This window comes from Taurulus bubalis, assembly GCF_910589615.1.
Source record: "Taurulus bubalis genome assembly, chromosome: 10".
Classification (NCBI taxonomy): Eukaryota; Metazoa; Chordata; class Actinopteri; order Perciformes; family Cottidae; genus Taurulus; species Taurulus bubalis.
This window is the reverse complement of record NC_136598.1, coordinates 9,670,353-9,690,250: the sequence shown is the minus strand read 5'-3', so window position 1 is coordinate 9,690,250 and position 19,898 is coordinate 9,670,353. Positions and strand designations below refer to the sequence as shown.

At 40.9% G+C, this 19,898-nt stretch overlaps 1 protein-coding gene across 1 annotated transcript in view; it reads right to left on the bottom strand.

The window, feature by feature from the left end:
* gbe1b (glucan (1,4-alpha-), branching enzyme 1b) overlaps nucleotides 1-19,898 on the bottom strand; it is an 85,104-nt gene that overhangs the window by 45,692 nt on the left and 19,514 nt on the right. The window contains exons 6-9 of the mRNA XM_079225369.1: nucleotides 19,362-19,452; nucleotides 9,697-9,906; nucleotides 1,657-1,772; nucleotides 186-313 (exon numbers count right to left, since the gene is read on the bottom strand). Of these exons, the coding sequence (XP_079081495.1) occupies nucleotides 186-313; nucleotides 1,657-1,772; nucleotides 9,697-9,906; nucleotides 19,362-19,452 (545 nt within the window). The remainder of the gene's footprint in view (nucleotides 1-185; nucleotides 314-1,656; nucleotides 1,773-9,696; nucleotides 9,907-19,361; nucleotides 19,453-19,898) is intronic.

The window sequence follows — 19,898 nt, the reverse complement described above, 5'->3', positions numbered from 1 at the left end:
CCTATACCACAGGCCTAAAAAGAGTGACACCCCATTTCCTTTTGCATTACCTCTTAATTACACCAATGAATATGCAAGTAAGCCTTGCCTGACTATTAAGTGCTTTTAATTAATAATAGCTGTGGGCAGTGTCATTGCAAAGTAAGTGGAAGCTGAAAGGTGTGTTGTGGAGTGTGTTTTTTTACCTCTGCAACGGTGATGCAGTCCGGATAAAGGGTATGGAGAATGTGATTGGCAAGCATTAGGTAGACCAAAGAGTCCTCGTCCACCTGGAGGCCAAAGTACTCGCTGTAGTCCCCTGAGAAGCCACAGCCTGAGGAGCAAACACCCACACAGTCAACACATCATATCTTTCACTCCGATCCTAAAATCATCCGTTTCTCAGCATATTCAAGATACTGGTGCTGTTTCACTCCGTGGCTTTCATTCTGAACAGTGCACAACATGAAGAGAAAAGTGGAACGCAAAACTCATTCAGTTCAGCGCAGAGACTTTGACTCATTATCTGATAACAAGTACATGAGCTACACAGTAAGATGCCATCACTTTAGAGACCGTAAAGTAGCACCTAGCATTACTTGTAGTATATTCAGAGAGATTCATAATCACATATTATCCATATCACAGACTGTGAGACAGTGATTACAAAGGGCCATGTGGATTCCTTCCTGTGCTCTCTGCGGAAGGTTTGTGTAAGTCGTCAAAGTTCCTCAGACACCAACATGCATTGTGCGCATTCAGGCGGCCTGGCAAATGTGTCGAGTGCATTTCCCTGCTCACAATACAAACGCAAAGCTGGACATGTATTGTGTTTACAAAAACTAGCAGTCTTCTTCTATCCCACCTTTCGCTGGCACATGACGATGTATCTTCAAGGTGTTAACAGTTTATCCAAGGGTGACATCGTTGCTTGGTTCAATTCAATCTCTTTCCTGAATAATTCTAATCAGACAACATTGTATAATTTATTTACTTAATTAATGAATACACTCTGTGGCTGTAAATATAAATATATTTCATTCCAGTTATTCTATATATATATATATATATATATATATATATATATATATATATATATATATATATATATATCTCTTTCATCCCTGTTGCTTCTTTATATATTTGATCTTGTATCTTGTGTGTTTGTATCTTCAAGTTGTAAGGCGCTACTGATGACAAAAAATTTCCACTTGGGGATTAATAAAGTATATATTCATTCAATTACACACTTCAGTCAGAAGGTTGACCTCATTTGAAATGAAAACATGTTTTAATCAGGCTCCAGTTAGTTTTTTGTGTGCATTTATTATATTTTTACAAAGTCAAGAAAGCAATGTTTAAGTCAAGTCTGATGTTGCGTTGATGTTACCTTCCCCATAAAATAATGATCTCAGTCCACACAGTGAGGCATACAGCTTTGATCAAACACTGTTATGGGATTCTTATCGGCCGATACCAAAAGCCCACGTATTAGTTTCTGTATCAGGACTTAAAAAGTTGGATCGCTATTTTTTAAATTGAAACAAGCCGTTCAGATCAGAAATATAAGCACACAAGTCTGTGCTGCATAACACGCTGTGGGTTTCAAAGGAGTGGAGGATGACATGCGTTACACACCCAGTCCTGAAATATGAGATGCACACAAACCAGCCTTACCGATGCCATGGTGATGGTACAGCATCGAGGTAATGCCATCAAATCTGAAGCCGTCAAAGCAGTACTCCTCCATCCACCAGCGCAGGTTTGACAGTAGGAACCGCAGCACCTCCCAGCTAGAAAAACACACAAACAGGAGCACACACACACACACACACACACACACACACACACACACACACACACACACACACACACACACAAGGTCAGATAAACAAGAAGCTGTGAATTATTCACACAGCTCATCATGCACTTTAGGCACCAGCGATTAATTTTCACCACTACAGGACATTCACGTATTGATATCCAAAGCTCCATTATGTTGAAGATGGAGTGTCATTGACAGGAGATGGTGTTTTCATTAACTTCACTGTAGAGGAGACGCTGCCTTTCACGTATCTGGGTGTCAGGATGAGAAATTAGTGGCTTTCAGTCGGCAGCAAAGTTTTCCCCAATTTCCATCAGAGCACTTGCATGACCACTGACCAGTATTTGGACTGATAGGATGTCATGCTACACTTGAGTAAACAAACACCTTGCAGGGGAATTTTAATAAACCTCACTTTGGCTTCCATATTCATCGTATGACGAGCACCTCTGTGCAAGAGGGAAAATACTAAAAAGAAAAGAAAAAATGCCCGAAAACCAACCAAATATCTGAATATAAAAGCAGATCTTGTGGCTGGGTTTTGTTGCCCATGATGTCCTACAAAGCATGAACATGTCCCACGCGCCTGTTGGCTGGACTGTGCTGTGCTGGCCCCGGATCCCGTTCCCGTGATGGGGGAGTCATCTGGATCTGAACAGCCACTCAAGGCAAAGTACGCTACGCACCTCACCTTTTCCTGCTCAGTGGTGTGTTTCCATGGAAACGTCAGTTAAAAACTCAGGATTTGGTTCTCTCTTTGCCGTGTGCGTAGTGAAGCACTGTACACACCGAGGCCATGCTCCAAAGCAGCAGTAAAGCCCAGTGGATGTGAGGCGAATGACACATGCATCACACTAATGAAATGTGAACTGCTGTCTCTGCTTAGTTTGACATTCTCCACTCAGGTGCTCTCTGTACACTCAGCTACAACAACGACTGTAATCATGTGTGTATAGTGGACCTGAATGTACACCATACCGAGAAACTGGATATATTATATATTGTAGCGAGAAGCTGGTCTCTATGTGGTCATTAGCTGGCAGTGCTGCAGGTCCCGCCCCCTCCCTGCCGTACCCTGAAAGCCAATGTCCTGTGTCTATCTATTAGATAGGACCCCCATTTGATAAGATGTTGCTTCAGGGAAAAAAGATTGTGGTTGTTAGATATGATTGAGACCAGAAATCTGCAGTTGTCAACTAGCCTTTACTTTTTACTTTAGTTATATGGGAAGACTGAATAAAAAAAATATTTAAAAAAAAAAATTAACCATGACATTGAATGGAGATCATCTTAGTTTTGGAACGTAACTGGGAATTTTCCTTCAGGTCTCTATATTTACAGTTTACAAACCTCATTCAGAGCCTGAATTAGAAAAATTCTGCATTGATTTTCATTTGGGCGAGTTGTGACTTCACACACTGAGAGGCGGTTCAACAATCCTTGCTTCAATGATGCAATTTCACCATGCCAAAAAGTTGATGAACCAGCGAGGAATCCCAAATTAATGCTTCAACAACCCTTCGATAATACCTCAAAAGAACTAAAGTCCATCCAAAGACCAGACATGTATTGTTCTCAACAACACCTCCGCTGAAAGTCGTATAACTGATTCAACCTCTGAATGTTTCAACATTGAAATTCTGAGGATTACATCCTCTTTTGTGAAAGATACAATCCCAGATATTTTTGGCCGGGTAGGCCATGACTCAAGAATACATTTAAATGCATTGCCTTCTGTGCTCCATTCCTCTGGGATGATCAACCTCAGCATTGTTTGACAGGTGTGAAGCTGCATGTTACATCGGCGCTTCCTCCTTCCCTAGAGGAAGAGCACAAGAGAGCCTGGTATGATCCGATATAGCAGCCTGGCTGGGTGGTCACGCAGACCCTGTGATAAATAGATTAGGTCCTCCACTCCACTGCGCAGAGCCAACAAAGGCTCAGACACAATGTATCCTCACGGGAGGGAGATAATAGCCAGAGGCCCCAAGATGAAACCATACTGCCACATTAGGACCCACAATGCCATTCATCATCAAGTCCAATTACAGTGGGAAAGTTAGATCTCTATACCCGATGCAATACACCGCTTATCTATGCAGTTCAATGAAGTAATCACTCGCCCTGTGGTGTTAATACAAAAGCAAATTGCATATTACACCGTCCTCATGCTAAAGCTCAGCAATGACAGCGAAACCTGGTTAGGGAGCACTAACAGAGTAAACCTCTGATATTGCTGCTTGTAGAGTACAATAAGGTCATCTATCATATGTGCTGTTGTTTTACCTGCAAGAACACACTGCTACAAAGTCAATTCAAATAACAGACCCTTTTTTTTTATTCCCCCACATCAGCTTCATGCTTAGTTGATCCTCATCAGAGCTTATTTCCTCTGACCCATATTACGGTATTTGGGTTCTGTTGTTTTGGAATCATGCCGTGCCTGTAGAAGTCAACTTTGCATAAGGGGTCAAGGCAACTTGTCGTGATGGGAGAGAGAAAGATTAAAGTCCCTGTTTTCACAACATCACAGGTAAGCCGCAGATAAGACCAAATAAATTTAAGACGCTGACAGGTCATTCCACACAAAGTGTGATGCTCAAACAACGATGCTCGACAGCCTGATGGATGGTGTGCATTTGTTGGACCAAAAAAGGACAAATAAGGTGCCTCATTTAACGCATTTCAAACTTTCCTCCTCTCCCCGAAGCCATTAATGTGTCCAGGACAAAGAAATTTGACAGGAGAGACACCTGCAATACATTTCCATTTCTAGGTTGAGGCTTGATTTATTTATTTATTCAATCATGGAATTATTCATCCAGCTTGTGGGGACATTAAATACACATATGCACTGCAGATTCTTGACGGATATGACTTGCTGATGTTAATGTATTTTCTATTACATGTGTGACTAAAAAAGGGAGACATTTGAATCGTGTTTAGTTTCATCAAATAAGTCAATGTCCAGTAAAAGACGGTTCCCTCCGCCAATCCGCAATGTGTGTTTCTTAAAATGCAAATGTGCGCCTTGTGCTGGACATGTGGAAGAAATACGTCTTGATATTTGGCAGCGCATTGTAGAGCAGCCCTCTAGGCAGTCTGGTAATGCTGGCTGCCTCGCTGGCTAAACTCTCATCTCGCTGCCTGACAGATTGTCCCTGTATTGCTGTGCTTTGTGTCCGATATCTGCCATTTGTCTGGCATTCTTTAGGTTGCCTGGCAGCTAGCTGTTTTTGCTTGGCATCCTGGGAGAGATACTCTGCTGCCTATGAGACTATTTGTATGTTTATCACCCTATAATTAGAATCACCTTGTACTTGTGTGGCAGGCCAATTCTGCCCCATTGGAGTTTTCTCCAGTGGACCATGTTTTAGTAGTGGCACACCTGGCATGGGTTAATTACACAAAAAAAAGAGGTGTGCCAGAACCTAGCAGTGAGTCTTGAGGGAGAGTGCAGCCTTACAGGCTTTGCTGAGGGGAATAACAGTCCCTGGGGTTGGTAAAGTAGAGGAGGAAGGGCCTCTTACACAGAGCGCGACAACGGCCCCATGGGCCAGCGCTGCTCTTTGCTGCAGAAAGGACTTTAAACTTGCTTTTTTTTTTTCTTTTCTAACAGCCAGCAGGGGGTGACTCCTCTCGTTGCATGAAGAAGACCGTTTGGATAGAAGTTTATCAAACGATCAATGACCCTACTTCTCACTTGATCTACTACCTCAGTAAACATTGTAAACATTGAGTTTATGGTCCCAATAACTAGTTGCTTAAACACATCATGATGTTCTTTTGAAAATGATGGTACCGTTTAGACAAAAATAGACAATAAAGCAGGGTATGCTGCCACAGCATTGTGCAGTCAGGGTGTTGTCCGTATTATAATGTTTTGGTATCTTAAAAAACTCTAACCCTTTCGCAGTATTTTCAGTTCATGAAACTTAATTTGACCGTTTTGGTTGCATAAAAACGTCATTCAGCATCTCGTGTTTCTTCTATTTGCAAAAAAAGAACATGGCGACATTAAAAAAAGGCGTTGACAGACAAAATATGGAACGCGAGGCTTTAAAACGACCAATGGGAGACATCATTGTGGCCATGTTCACTTCTGCAACACAGTCTATGGCTGTGAAAAGTCCTTTTGCATTGGTCAGTAAGGAATTTTAGACCAGTTACAAAAAACTGTTGGCTAGCTCAGTTTAGTTGTCAATTAAACATGCAATTGCAAAAATATTACAACGCTGAGATTGACTGACTCAACTTTGGCGCTTAATTTACAGCTGGAAAAAAAAATCGGTGAATTGAAAAAATAAATACATTTCTTTTAACACGTCAAATGTATTTTCTCTGCAGTCAACACTCAATAAAATGTGTGTATAAGATGGAGACTATTCATTACATTTGAATGATACACGGAAATGACTGGCTGCTAACTGAGAAGCATGGTACTTTTCTGCAATTTGTCAGATAGTTTTAAAGGGGCCGAGGGGCATGACAGTGCAGAGCTGCTGAGTTCCTACCCACTGGCTCCATCCAGCACCTACTGGAAGCACTACAGGCAGCTCCACCAGCACCATGCACACCTACAGCTGAGCTGAGCTCATTAGCGAGAACCCACCAGAGGGGGAAAACAGCTTTACCCCTTGCTGTGTGACTTCATGGGGCAGGGGAAATAACTCATGGGTACTAAATACTGAAATGAATGAAATTGGAATTGACATTTCAAATGTTGGTTTATTGATTGATCAGACGGTAGCCAGGCCCCAACTGCCGTGCAAAGTTGGCCCAAGTATATCAAAACAAAAATGAAACATACATTTTATTAATTTTGTGTTTTCTTTGTGATGGTTTTTGCTCAGTTTCTTTAAAATAAAAACATAATTTATCAGCGGTTCTTTGCTTTCCTACATGTCATCCTTTGTGTACAGTACTGGTATTTTAGAATTTCCTGATTTAAAAACTGTCAAACCGGCACACTGGAAGCTCAACAGCTCATAATAAAGATGGACACAGATCTCATTCAGTCAAAAGTCATGCCGAGGAAAAAACAGCCATTCCATAATCTTCTCTCTTTCAGAAAAAGGTATGTTTAAGTGTGCTTAAAACAAAGAAATACTAAACATATACAGTGTATAGTATTGACACCTACATAGCATAAGCTGATTGTTATGGGACTGACAGTACAAAGCATACCTTGATCAATGGATTTTGCATTACATTATGCATCACAGAACCTATATTATGTGATACTGCCTTATTTGCGCTCTCATACTGTTGAATATACTTACAATCAAAGCAGTGCTAATCTTGTTTATTGAATGTCTAGAAGCTATTTTTGGTCCTCATTCATTTAGGATCACCAGCGGCACACAGGAACAGTAACATACACTATTTATATTGCCCCATGCACACATCATTAACAATTATTTGAACACAATATAAAAGACACGCATAGAATAATCTTGTCAAAGGGAGAATTATTGCTCCTTGGTCCTCAAACACCGGGCCGGTCTCAGTATGAGAACACGCAGAAGAGTTAAAAAGAGTTTTCAAAAGCCTGGCCCTGGGCCTATTTTTCATATCTTAAGAATTCACACAAAGATTGATGAAAAATGGATGCAAATGATCCTGAGAGAGGTGGGGGGATTACAGAACAAGCCCACATCAAGCTTCTTAGAACTCTCACATCTGAGGGCCCTGATCTGTGGAAAGGCTCGGCGTCTCTGGCTGCCAGCGCCCTGCACGGCGAACCGTGGGCTCGGTCACTGTCTCAAGGTGACTTTGACATTTTTCAAAAGGTGTATGAAGGAAACATTTCTGCCTAGAGCCCGATGCATTACTCATACATTAAATTAAACTCTATAAATGTAAGAGTTGAAAAATTCTTTATCAGACGGTCAATTGATATACAAGGAAAATATATTTTGAGGTTTCAAGGGTATTTGGAACATTTTAGCTCAAAGCACAGGTTTAAGCAGAGGATTTATTTCCTTTCCCGCCATTGCACTCAAACTATTCATCTAATTCAACTATTTAGTAAATGGAAGTACAAGCTACTTTCAATACTGAGACGCCAAATACCTCTTGACATACAACAGCTCTCGTATCAGCAGCAAGGGCAAGCGGCTGTAGTATATGTCCTATAATGCTGATGCATTTGACTCAGAGACAACTCAAATTAACAACTGCATACCAGGCATTCATCTAAACAACATTCTCTCCAGACTGAGTTGCATTTTTTATGAAGGAAACACGTACAAGAAGAAGAAGAAGAAGGAAAAAGGTGCTCTTTGATAAAAGATGCAGAAGTACAAGCGGAGCAGAAGAGGCAGCAACAAGGAAAATATATCTCTGCTCCAATAGCCAGCATCAGTCAGCGTCTGTCAACCTAATAAGAACATCATGGTCGGACTGTGATGGCTGATACCAAGCTGCTTGATTAAAAACCGCCTGTGTTTCAAACCAGGATTGCGGCTTGCCTCCGAGGTTCATTTCCTTCCTAAGGGAATAGCAGAAAAGCTCGACACAAACCGACACGTCCAAACAACCTGTGAGAGGCAGAGAAGACAAATGAACCGGCTATGACATTGCGGAGCTCCTTAGGGCTTTTACAAATGACTCCTCATATGCCTCCCAGTCGTGGCATATGTCTGCACTGTGTCTAATGAGTGCTGCGGATATGAGGAGAGTTCAATAAGTAATGAAAGGAGAACCTTGTTCCCTTATTATAGCCCCCATGTCTGGCACTAAACATGGTATAATGCATTGGAAACTGCTGCACACCGACACACACTTATTAAAAGCCAGTAAAAGAAAAAAGCATTTGATAGACTCAACAGTGCCGGGTCCTCTTTAATGTGCTCTGGGATCATTTTCTGGGTACAGAGGCAAGAGTGGAGACACTTAATTAACAGGGCCTATACAACAACACAAATCAATAGTTTTGGTGTACACTAAACAACGACTTAAAATATGAACAATACCAAAAGCCGTCAATGCTGTAACGTCCAATCATTATTCACAACGATTAAAATTCCACACCTGTCTGACAAAATGTGGAAAGGGTAAAATCAAGAGCATTTGAAGAAACTTACAGTCATCATTAATAGGCCATTCTACGCCTGAGGAATATCAGATGAACAGTGAACCTGACTGCATGGCCATTTTGGTGAGAGATGCAATCTGTCATTTTGAGATCATGTCTTGCTTTTGACCTTCAGCACATCATGCTGTATCAGATAGTCTGAGAAAATAGAAAAAAATGGTATGTCAGCTCCCATTTGGCCTCATTTATCAACCTCTTCATATGTCGCTTGTACATTTTTCTTTCCGTTTCAGAACCCCTAAAACTCTAGTGCTCATTTATCAGCCCTGTTTTCAAACGGTAAACATTAGCGACTTGACTTGACCATCATGTTGTGACCATATGCATCATTGCACATCCACATATGTTGTTTATATTTGCACAACAACAACATATTTGATGCCAATAAACTTAAATGCTAAAACTTGATGCTGAAAAGAAACGGTTCGTGTTGTTTATAGCCGCCCCAGCCGGCTCACCCTGCTGCCGTCTGGCAAGTGATAGAGAAGCAGTCGCAGCAGTCGCATCAGACTACAGCACAGCATTTTTCCTATTTTACTTATGTAGCATCGACCACGACAACTAGAAGAACAACCATGTTGTACAATGGCAATAAAATAATCTCGAACCTCGAGGTACTGTCGGTGGTAGCAAGAAGAAATTTCTCCTTCAATCTTGATTCACAGAAATCTGTTATTTCTTTCTTTGAAAACACCCTGTCAATAAGTGCAAGCCATATCCATACAAGCAGTACATCACAGAGTAATGCATTATTAATACAAACACAGAAAAGTGGAACCAGACCAGTGAGTACCTGCCGTAGTTGAAGAGGCGGCTGCCCCACAGATTGTGCTCCCCTCTGGGTGGAGAGTGGAAGAAACACGAGTCGGAGCCATCAAAGCAGTTCAGGCCGTCCTCGGTGTTCTTGGAGGCGTGGCTGTGGACGCAATCCAGCAGCACCACGATGCCCATTGAATGAGCCACGTCGATCAGCTGCTTCAGCTCCTCCGGGGTACCATACCGACTAAAAACACACACGCACAGATTTGTATTAGTCCTAAACCCTTTCTATTATTTTATCCAAACCACCAATCCGAATGATAACCCCAAATCTAAGTCAAAATGTCATAATATCCCCCTTTTCTAATGCCCAAACTAGATAATAACTTCTCTTCCCACCCCCCCCCCAAAAAAAACCTGGTTTGTGCCTTGTTTAAGGTGATGACCATGAAAAAAAGGTCGTTGACTTTGAATTTATTTTTCCTAAAAATTTGCATCACGGTGACAACGGGTCTACAATTTAAGAGAAAGTGCAAGGGCACACACTGAATTATCATTTTCATTAGAATGCGTTTGTGGTTCAAATAACAAGACGATTGAGCCGAACATAATCTCCTTCTCAGATCACAACAGATCATCCACTACAACCGGTAGTATTCTAACACTTCCACAGTCCTTTAATACCATTAAAAGGGTCATAAAGAAGACACTGTGGGAAACTCCACAGATGTAACTGTTTGCATGTGTACACACCGCCATATACAAACACACACACATATCTTTGTGTACACTCCTCATATTGTCCAATCACGTCCCAGCTGTCCTTCCAGCTATCATTACATCAGCTTCCTTTTCACATAGCGACAGTATTACCCCGCTTCCTGTTATTCGACCGCTCAGGTTTTAAATGACACTGAGAGATCAATCATGGGTGAAATTACACTATATACACATTACACTTTGGGTTTATACTCTACTCGAAGCAAGTGAGGATGGATCTCCGAGAGAGGATAAATACTCCGACTAGCCCACCTTTATCTAAGACTCCCTCCACTCGCTGGATTAACAGCAAATGTATTTACAGAGAGATTATTGTTGGTGTCAGACTTCCTCACCTTGATTCAAGGTGACTATTTCTATCAAGTGGGAAGTTGCTCGCCTAGTTTTGTTCTCATGATGTTATGAAGTGAGGTTCTCGAAAACTTTTTGCATGAAAATGGCAGACACTACAAGCGACAGGTAAAGACGTGTAAATGGCATGTGACACTAATTAATATGCCTCCGAGTTTGAATTTTAGAAGAGATTACAGAAGAGTTCACTCCTGGTTGAGATGAAAGGATTTATCACGTCATATTTTTTCAATAAAGACTAAAGAAGACTACAAACAATGTCTTCTGGCAAGGTGATACTGAACTCATGATCGCATGTTGCCCCTTTGTCTTCCACATCACTTTTAATATGTTCATGCATCGTTTTGCCTGAATCACTTGATTCCAGCGCGGGACTGGCTGACTCTGCCACTAGCAATGAACCACAACCACAATACAGACTGCAAAAAAGGATACGACTATTGATAAGAAAATGTTGACTATAAATACAACTAGAAAATTTCACAAGAAATTTTGAAAGTGTGGCTACTACTGCCGTAAGACGTCGCAATATGTATACATTACCGGTAGAGAGATGTGTTATTGAGGTAACACATCTCTCAATAACACAATAACCTCAATAACCTCTGCCACCTTCAGAATTATCAGATCAAATGACTTTCTTTGAGAGGGTGAAAAACGTAGTTTTTTACACAATGAAAAAAAAAATCCTTAACCGAAAGCCAAATAAAAAAGAGCCAATCAGACTTCTTCTATGGGAGGAGCCTAATCGGATTCGTTGTGTTGTCCATTTTTCCCCAGCAACAACAGACTCATTGGGTGAAAGGTCGATCCAAGTTGTATCTCCTCACTCACCAACTTTCTGGGGTCAAAAAACGTGCGCGCACACACACGCGGGCGCACATAGACACACACAGTCAATCGTTTTGTGATAATTCTGTGTGTGTGTGTGTGTGTGTCTAAGTCTAATGTATGATATATAAGAATGTGTGTGAAACGTTTTTTGTAGAGTTTAAAATAGAGTGTCTTGGATGTCAGCTGACCAACGTCAGTTGGCTCCTCCTGCGTTTGTATCACCGGTTGTCGTGGTGACAGCCCTGATTGGCTAACTTAAAACAGGTGTGACACTGTCACAGAGCAGGAGACTGGACTGTGGATTTAATGAGAAAACAACCTTTCAAACTATTGTATTTGACAGACAACCGTGAATCCCATCACGAAAATAATGACATCATGAGAAGCACAAGACTTCTGAGAACGTTTCCGTCTACTTAAATATTTGTAAGGATTTATAAATGAGAGCGTAAATTCAGTTTGTAAAGTGCTCACGTTTCCGTCATGAGAGAAAATTGTGGTCCGATTTAACATGGAGGTTAATGGAGCAGTTGGCCGGTCTTCATGTCGCTTTCAGGCTTGCTGACAAAACAGTATACATTTGTTGGATTCCACGACGCATGTGTACCACCGGCACAATATTTCCAACGTTTTCATATATAAATTATGCCTCAAAAGTCAATATTGTGGAGTGAATGGCAAAATACAAATACAAAAAGGTTGTTTAGGACACAGCTCTGTAGTGGATTTCTATGTTCCTGAACTTGAATAAAAGCCAAGGGGATTGAATAAGTTCAAGGATTTAGAGATTAGTTTATATTTAACATTAATTAGAATAGGAGGAGGGGAGAGGAGCTCTTTGCAGGGGTCTGGGTGAAAGTCTCTGTGGGTGCAGCTCATTTGCATAAGGCGGGAAAACCGTGGGTGTGGCTCATGAGCGTCTGACAGAGGACGTTATTAATGGTCTAAAATGTCTATTTGTGTGCCTTATTGGTAATATTAAGATGTTTAAACCGTGTCTATGAGTCTTAAGCTTGTTTAAGTGTTTAATAAGAGGAAGCATATGGAAGAAAAGAAGTTAAGAGGCGTTTATTTGTGTCTTAAGACCGGTGTAAGTGTAGGTAATAAAGATGGGCCATTATTCGAGGTAGGGCGCAGAATTGAGTAGGGAGGTGTGGTTACTCCAAGAAATAATACTATTGTATTTGACAGACAACCATGAATCCCATCCCATCACGAAAATAATGAAATCATGAGAAGCACAAACAGTCAAGTGTCAGCTGACCAACTGACAGTTCCTCCTGCGCGTGTGTGCGTGTGTGTCACCGTTGCCATGGTGTTCACTGAGAGAGAGACAGGAGAGTTGATTTAATGAAAAAACTAACTTTCAAACTACTGTATTTGACAGACAACCATGGATCCCATCACGAAAATAATGACATCATGAGAAGCACAAGACTTCTGAGAACGTTTCCGTCTACTTAAATATTTGTAAGGATCTATAAATGAGGGCGTAAATTCAGTTTGTAAAGTGCTCACGTTTCCGTCATGAGAGAAAATTGTGGTCCGATTTAACATGGAGGTTAATGGAGCAGTTGGCCGGTCTTCATGTCGCTTTCAGGCTTGCTGACAAAACAGTATACATTTGTTGGATTCCACGACGCATGTGTACCACCGGCACAATATTTCCAACGTTTTCATATATAAATCATGCCTCAAAAGTCAATATTGTGGAGTGAATGGCAAAATACAAATACAAAAAGGTTGTTTAGGACACAGCTCCTCGTGCTCTAGCGATGACATCACAGCTCTAACCTTCCCCACACACACCCATTGTAAACTCTGAAATGGTTCCCACATTTTCCTAAACTTGAACAATAATTACATGAAAACTGTGCTAGCTATCAAAAAATGCCCAATTGGGCAAATAAACTCCAGACTTTTGTCAACGTTTTAAACTTTAAATCATTTCTCTACGATACATTATGGCGAGTCACTGTGGGCACAAAGATGTATGTTTTTTTGCTCTCTTCAGTCCGAAACCCCAGTCAAGTGAATGGGACAATTTCTCGCCGTTTTTCGCACTTTTCGGGAAAATGGCTGGTCGAATCTCTTAGAAAAGTCATAGCTCACGATTCCCGATCGGGCCGCACGTTTTGATGTATTTTTTACGCATGTGCGGGCAACGCTGTGGGAGAAGATACGGTCCAAAGTTTGGCGGAATAAGAAGAATAATAATAATAATAACTAGAAAATTTCACAAGAAATTTTGAAAGTGTGGCTACTACTGCCGTAAGACGTCGCAATATGTATACATTACCGGTAGTGAGATGTGTTATTGAGGTAACACATCTCTCAATAACACAATAACCTCAATAACCTCTGCCACCTTCAGAATTATCAGATCAAATGACTTTCTTTGAGAGGGTGAAAAACGTAGTTTTTTACACAATGAAAAAAAAAATCCTTAACCGAAAGCCAAATAAAAAAGAGCCAATCAGACTTCTTCTATGGGAGGAGCCTAATCGGATTCGTTGTGTTGTCCATTTTTCCCCAGCAACAACAGACTCATTGGGTGAAAGGTCGATCCAAGTTGTATCTCCTCACTCACCAACTTTCTGGGGTCAAAAAACGTGCGCGCACACACACGCGGGCGCACATAGACACACACAGTCAATCGTTTTGTGATAATTCTGTGTGTGTGTGTGTGTCTAAGTCTAATGTATGATATATAAGAATGTGTGTGAAACGTTTTTTGTAGAGTTTAAAATAGAGTGTCTTGGATGTCAGCTGACCAACGTCAGTTGGCTCCTCCTGCGTTTGTATCACCGGTTGTCGTGGTGACAGCCCTGATTGGCTAACTTAAAACAGGTGTGACACTGTCACAGAGCGGGAGACTGAACTGTGGATTTAATGAGAAAACAACCTTTCAAACTATTGTATTTGACAGACAACCGTGAATCCCATCACGAAAATAATGACATCATGAGAAGCACAAGACTTCTGAGAACGTTTCCGTCTACTTAAATATTTGTAAGGATTTATAAATGAGGGCGTAAATTCAGTTTGTAAAGTGCTCACGTTTCCGTCATGAGAGAAAATTGTGGTCCGATTTAACATGGAGGTTAATGGAGCAGTTGGCCGGTCTTCATGTCGCTTTCAGGTTTGCTGACAAAACAGTATACATTTGTTGGATTCCACGACGCATGTGTACCACCGGCACAATATTTCCAACGTTTTCATATATAAATTATGCCTCAAAAGTCAATATTGTGGAGTAAATGGCAAAATACAAATACAAAAAGGTTGTTTAGGACACAGCTCTGTAGTGGATTTCTATGTTCCTGAACTTGAATAAAAGCCAAGGGGATTGAATAAATTCAAGGATTTAGAGATTAGTTTATATTTAACATTAATTAGAATAGGAGGAGGGGAGAGGAGCTCTTTGCAGGGGTCTGGGTGAAAGTCTCTGTGGGTGCAGCTCATTTGCATAAGGCGGGAAAACCGTGGGTGTGGCTCATGAGCGTCTGACAGAGGACGTTATTAATGGTTTAAAATGTCTATTTGTGTGCCTTATTGGTAATATTAGGATGTTTAAACCGTGTCTATGAGTCTTAAGCTTGTTTAAGTGTTTAATAAGAGGAAGCATATGGAAGAAAAGAAGTTAAGAGGCGTTTATTTGTGTCTTGAGACCGGTGTAAGTGTAGGTAATGAAGATGGGCCATTATTCGAGGTAGGGCGCAGAATTGAGTAGGGAGGTGTGGTTACACCAAGAAATAATACTATTGTATTTGACAGACAACCATGAATCCCATCCCATCACGAAAATAATGAAATCATGAGAAGCACAAACAGTCAAGTGTCAGCTGACCAGCTGACAGTTCCTCCTGCGCGTGTGTGCGTGTGTGTCACCGTTGCCATGGTGTTCACTGAGAGAGAGACAGGAGAGTTGATTTAATGAAAAAACTAACTTTCAAACTAGTGTATTTGACAGACAACCATGGATCCCATCACGAAAATAATGACATCATGAGAAGCACAAGACTTCTGCGAACGTTTCCGTCTACTTAAATATTTGTAAGGATTTAGAAATGAGAGCGTAAATTCAGTTTGAAAAGTGCTCACGTTTCCGTCATGAGAGAAAATTGTGGTCCGATTTAACATGGAGGTTAATGGAGCAGTTGGCCGGTCTTCATGTCGCTTTCAGGCTTGCTGACAAAACAGTATACATTTGTTGGATTCCACGACGCATGTGTACCACCGGCACAATATTTCCAACGTTTTCATATATAAATTATGCCTCAAAAGTCAATATTGTGGAGTGAATGGCAAAATACAAATACAAAAAGGTTGTTTAGGACACAGCTCCTCGTGCTCTAGCGATGACATCACAGCTCTAACCTTCCCCACACACACCCATTGTAAACTCTGAAATGGTTCCCACATTTTCCTAAACTTGAACAATAATTACATGAAAACTGTGCTAGCTATCAAAAAATGCCCAATTGGGCAAATAAACTCCAGACTTTTGTCAACGTTTTAAACTTTAAATCATTTCTCTACGATACATTATGGCGAGTCACTGTGGGCACAAAGATGTATGTTTTTTTGCTCTCTTCAGTCCGAAACCCCAGTCAAGTGAATGGGACAATTTCTCGCCGTTTTTCGCACTTTTCGGGAAAATGGCTGGTCGAATCTCTTAGAAAAGTCATAGCTCACGATTCCCGATCGGGCCGCACGTTTTGATGTATTTTTTACGCATGTGCGGGCAACGCTGTGGGAGAAGATACGGTCCAAAGTTTGGCGGAATAAGAAGAATAATAATAAGTAATAACTAGAAAATTTCACAAGAAATTTTGAAAGTGTGGCTACTACTGCCGTAAGACGTCGCAATATGTATACATTACCGGTAGTGAGATGTGTTATTGAGGTAACACATCTCTCAATAACACAATAACCTCAATAACCTCTGCCACCTTCAGAATTATCAGATCAAATGACTTTCTTTGAGAGGGTGAAAAACGTAGTTTTTTACACAATGAAAAAAAAAATCCTTAACCGAAAGCCAAATAAAAAAGAGCCAATCAGACTTCTTCTATGGGAGGAGCCTAATCGGATTCGTTGTGTTGTCCATTTTTCCCCAGCAACAACAGACTCATTGGGTGAAAGGTCGATCCAAGTTGTATCTCCTCACTCACCAACTTTCTGGGGTCAAAAAACGTGCGCGCACACACACGCGGGCGCACATAGACACACACAGTCAATCGTTTTGTGATAATTCTGTGTGTGTGTGTGTGTCTAAGTCTAATGTATGATATATAAGAATGTGTGTGAAACGTTTTTTGTAGAGTTTAAAATAGAGTGTCTTGGATGTCAGCTGACCAACGTCAGTTGGCTCCTCCTGCGTTTGTATCACCGGTTGTCGTGGTGACAGCCCTGATTGGCTAATTTAAAACAGGTGTGACACTGTCACAGAGCAGGAGACTGAACTGTGGATTTAATGAGAAAACAACCTTTTAAACTATTGTATTTGACAGACAACCGTGAATCCCATTACGAAAATAATGACATCATGAGAAGCACAAGACTTCTGAGAACGTTTCCGTCTACTTAAATATTTGTAAGGATTTATAAATGAGAGCGTAAATTCAGTTTGTAAAGTGCTCACGTTTCCGTCATGAGAGAAAATTGTGGTCCGATTTAACATGGAGGTTAATGGAGCAGTTGGCCGGTCTTCATGTCGCTTTCAGGCTTGCTGACAAAACAGTATACATTTGTTGGATTCCACGACGCATGTGTACCACCGGCACAATATTTCCAACGTTTTCATATATAAATTATGCCTCAAAAGTCAATATTGTGGAGTGAATGGCAAAATACAAATACAAAAAGGTTGTTTAGGACACAGCTCTGTAGTGGATTTCTATGTTCCTGAACTTGAATAAAAGCCAAGGGGATTGAATAAGTTCAAGGATTTAGAGATTAGTTTATATTTAACATTAATTAGAATAGGAGGAGGGGAGAGGAGCTCTTTGCAGGGGTCTGGGTGAAAGTCTCTGTGGGTGCAGCTCATTTGCATAAGGCGGGAAAACCGTGGGTGTGGCTCATGAGCGTCTGACAGAGGACGTTATTAATGGTCTAAAATGTCTATTTGTGTGCCTTATTGGTAATATTAGGATGTTTAAACCGTGTCTATGAGTCTTAAGCTTGTTTAAGTGTTTAATAAGAGGAAGCATATGGAAGAAAAGAAGTTAAGAGGCGTTTATTTGTGTCTTGAGACCGGTGTAAGTGTAGGTAATGAAGATGGGCCATTATTCGAGGTAGGGCGCAGAATTGAGTAGGGAGGTGTGGTTACACCAAGAAATAATACTATTGTATTTGACAGACAACCATGAATCCCATCCCATCACGAAAATAATGAAATCATGAGAAGCACAAACAGTCAGGATGTCAGCTGACCAACTGACAGTTCCTCCTGCGCGTGTGTGCGTGTGTGTCACCGTTGCCATGGTGTTCACTGAGAGAGAGACAGGAGAGTTGATTTAATGAAAAAACTAACTTTCAAACTACTGTATTTGACAGACAACCATGGATCCCATCACGAAAATAATGACATCATGAGAAGCACAAGACTTCTGAGAACGTTTCCGTCTACTTAAATATTTGTAAGGATTTATAAATGAGGGCGTAAATTCAGTTTGTAAAGTGCTCACGTTTCCGTCATGAGAGAAAATTGTGGTCCGATTTAACATGGAGGTTAATGGAGCAGTTGGCCGGACTTCATGTCGCTTTCAGGCTTGCTGACAAAACAGTATACATTTGTTGGATTCCACGACGCATGTGTACCACCGGCACAATATTTCCAACGTTTTCATATATAAATTATGCCTCAAAAGTCAATATTGTGGAGTGAATGGCAAAATACAAATACAAAAAGGTTGTTTAGGACACAGCTCCTCGTGCTCTAGCGATGACATCACAGCTCTAACCTTCCCCACACACACCCATTGTAAACTCTGAAATGGTTCCCACATTTTCCTAAACTTGAACAATAATTACATGAAAACTGTGCTAGCTATCAAAAAATGCCCAATTGGGCAAATAAACTCCAGACTTTTGTCAACGTTTTAAACTTTAAATCATTTCTCTACGATACATTATGGCGAGTCACTGTGGGCACAAAGATGTATGTTTTTTTGCTCTCTTCAGTCCGAAACCCCAGTCAAGTGAATGGGACAATTTCTCGCCGTTTTTCGCACTTTTCGGGAAAATGGCTGGTCGAATCTCTTAGAAAAGTCATAGCTCACGATTCCCGATCGGGCCGCACGTTTTGATGTATTTTTTACGCATGTGTGGGCAATGCTGTGGGAGAAGATACGGTCCAAAGTTTGGCGGAATAAGAAGAATAATAATAAGTAATAATAATAATAATAAGCCCGAGCAATAATATGAAGTGCGCTTTGCTATAGGGGTCTATGACCCCTCTAGCTGAAGCCACACTTAATAATAAGCCCGAGCAATAATATGAAGTGCGCTTTGCTATAGGGGTCTATGACCCCTCTAGCTGAAGCCACACTTAATAAGCCCGAGCAATAATATAAAGTGCGCTTTGCTATAGGGGTCTATGACCCCTCTAGCTGAAGCCACACTTAATAAAAAAAATTAGTGTATTTATAATTATTTATTTTTAAACCTTTTATTCAAACGTGTACAAAATACATGTCGTATCATACTGTGAAATTGACGAGCATTTACCTGGAAGCAGCAAAGTAGCTCGTAACCTGATATCCAAAGCTTGCATAGTAGGCGTGCTCCATGATTGCCATCAGCTGAATACAGTTGTAACCTGCGAAGAGGGAGGTGAGACATTTAAAAAAAAAAGATTCTTTGGCTTTCCAACCAGATTATTAAACTTACTTTGTCTAATTGATGCTAACACTTCAGGTATGCCAGCATGATACAATGTCGCCCGACATTGGTGCTTCTTTGTTACCGATTGCATTACATCCGGTCAATTTGGATAGCTTCACTTTGTTTTGCCATCTTCTCTTTTCTTATGATTCCAGCTGATTAATACATTATCCCAAACATCGATTAAAAATGCAAATATTCTAATGATGCGTGTGCTTGGTTGGATGGAATAAAACAAGACAACATTTCTGGAGACGGAAAGCATTACCTGAAAAGGTCTCTACTGTTCTGATGCATTTGGCCACATTACTGTTGGACAGCAGGACTCAATACTATTTGACCCCTGTCAGTCACACTGTATATGTGAGCTCCAGTCATTTC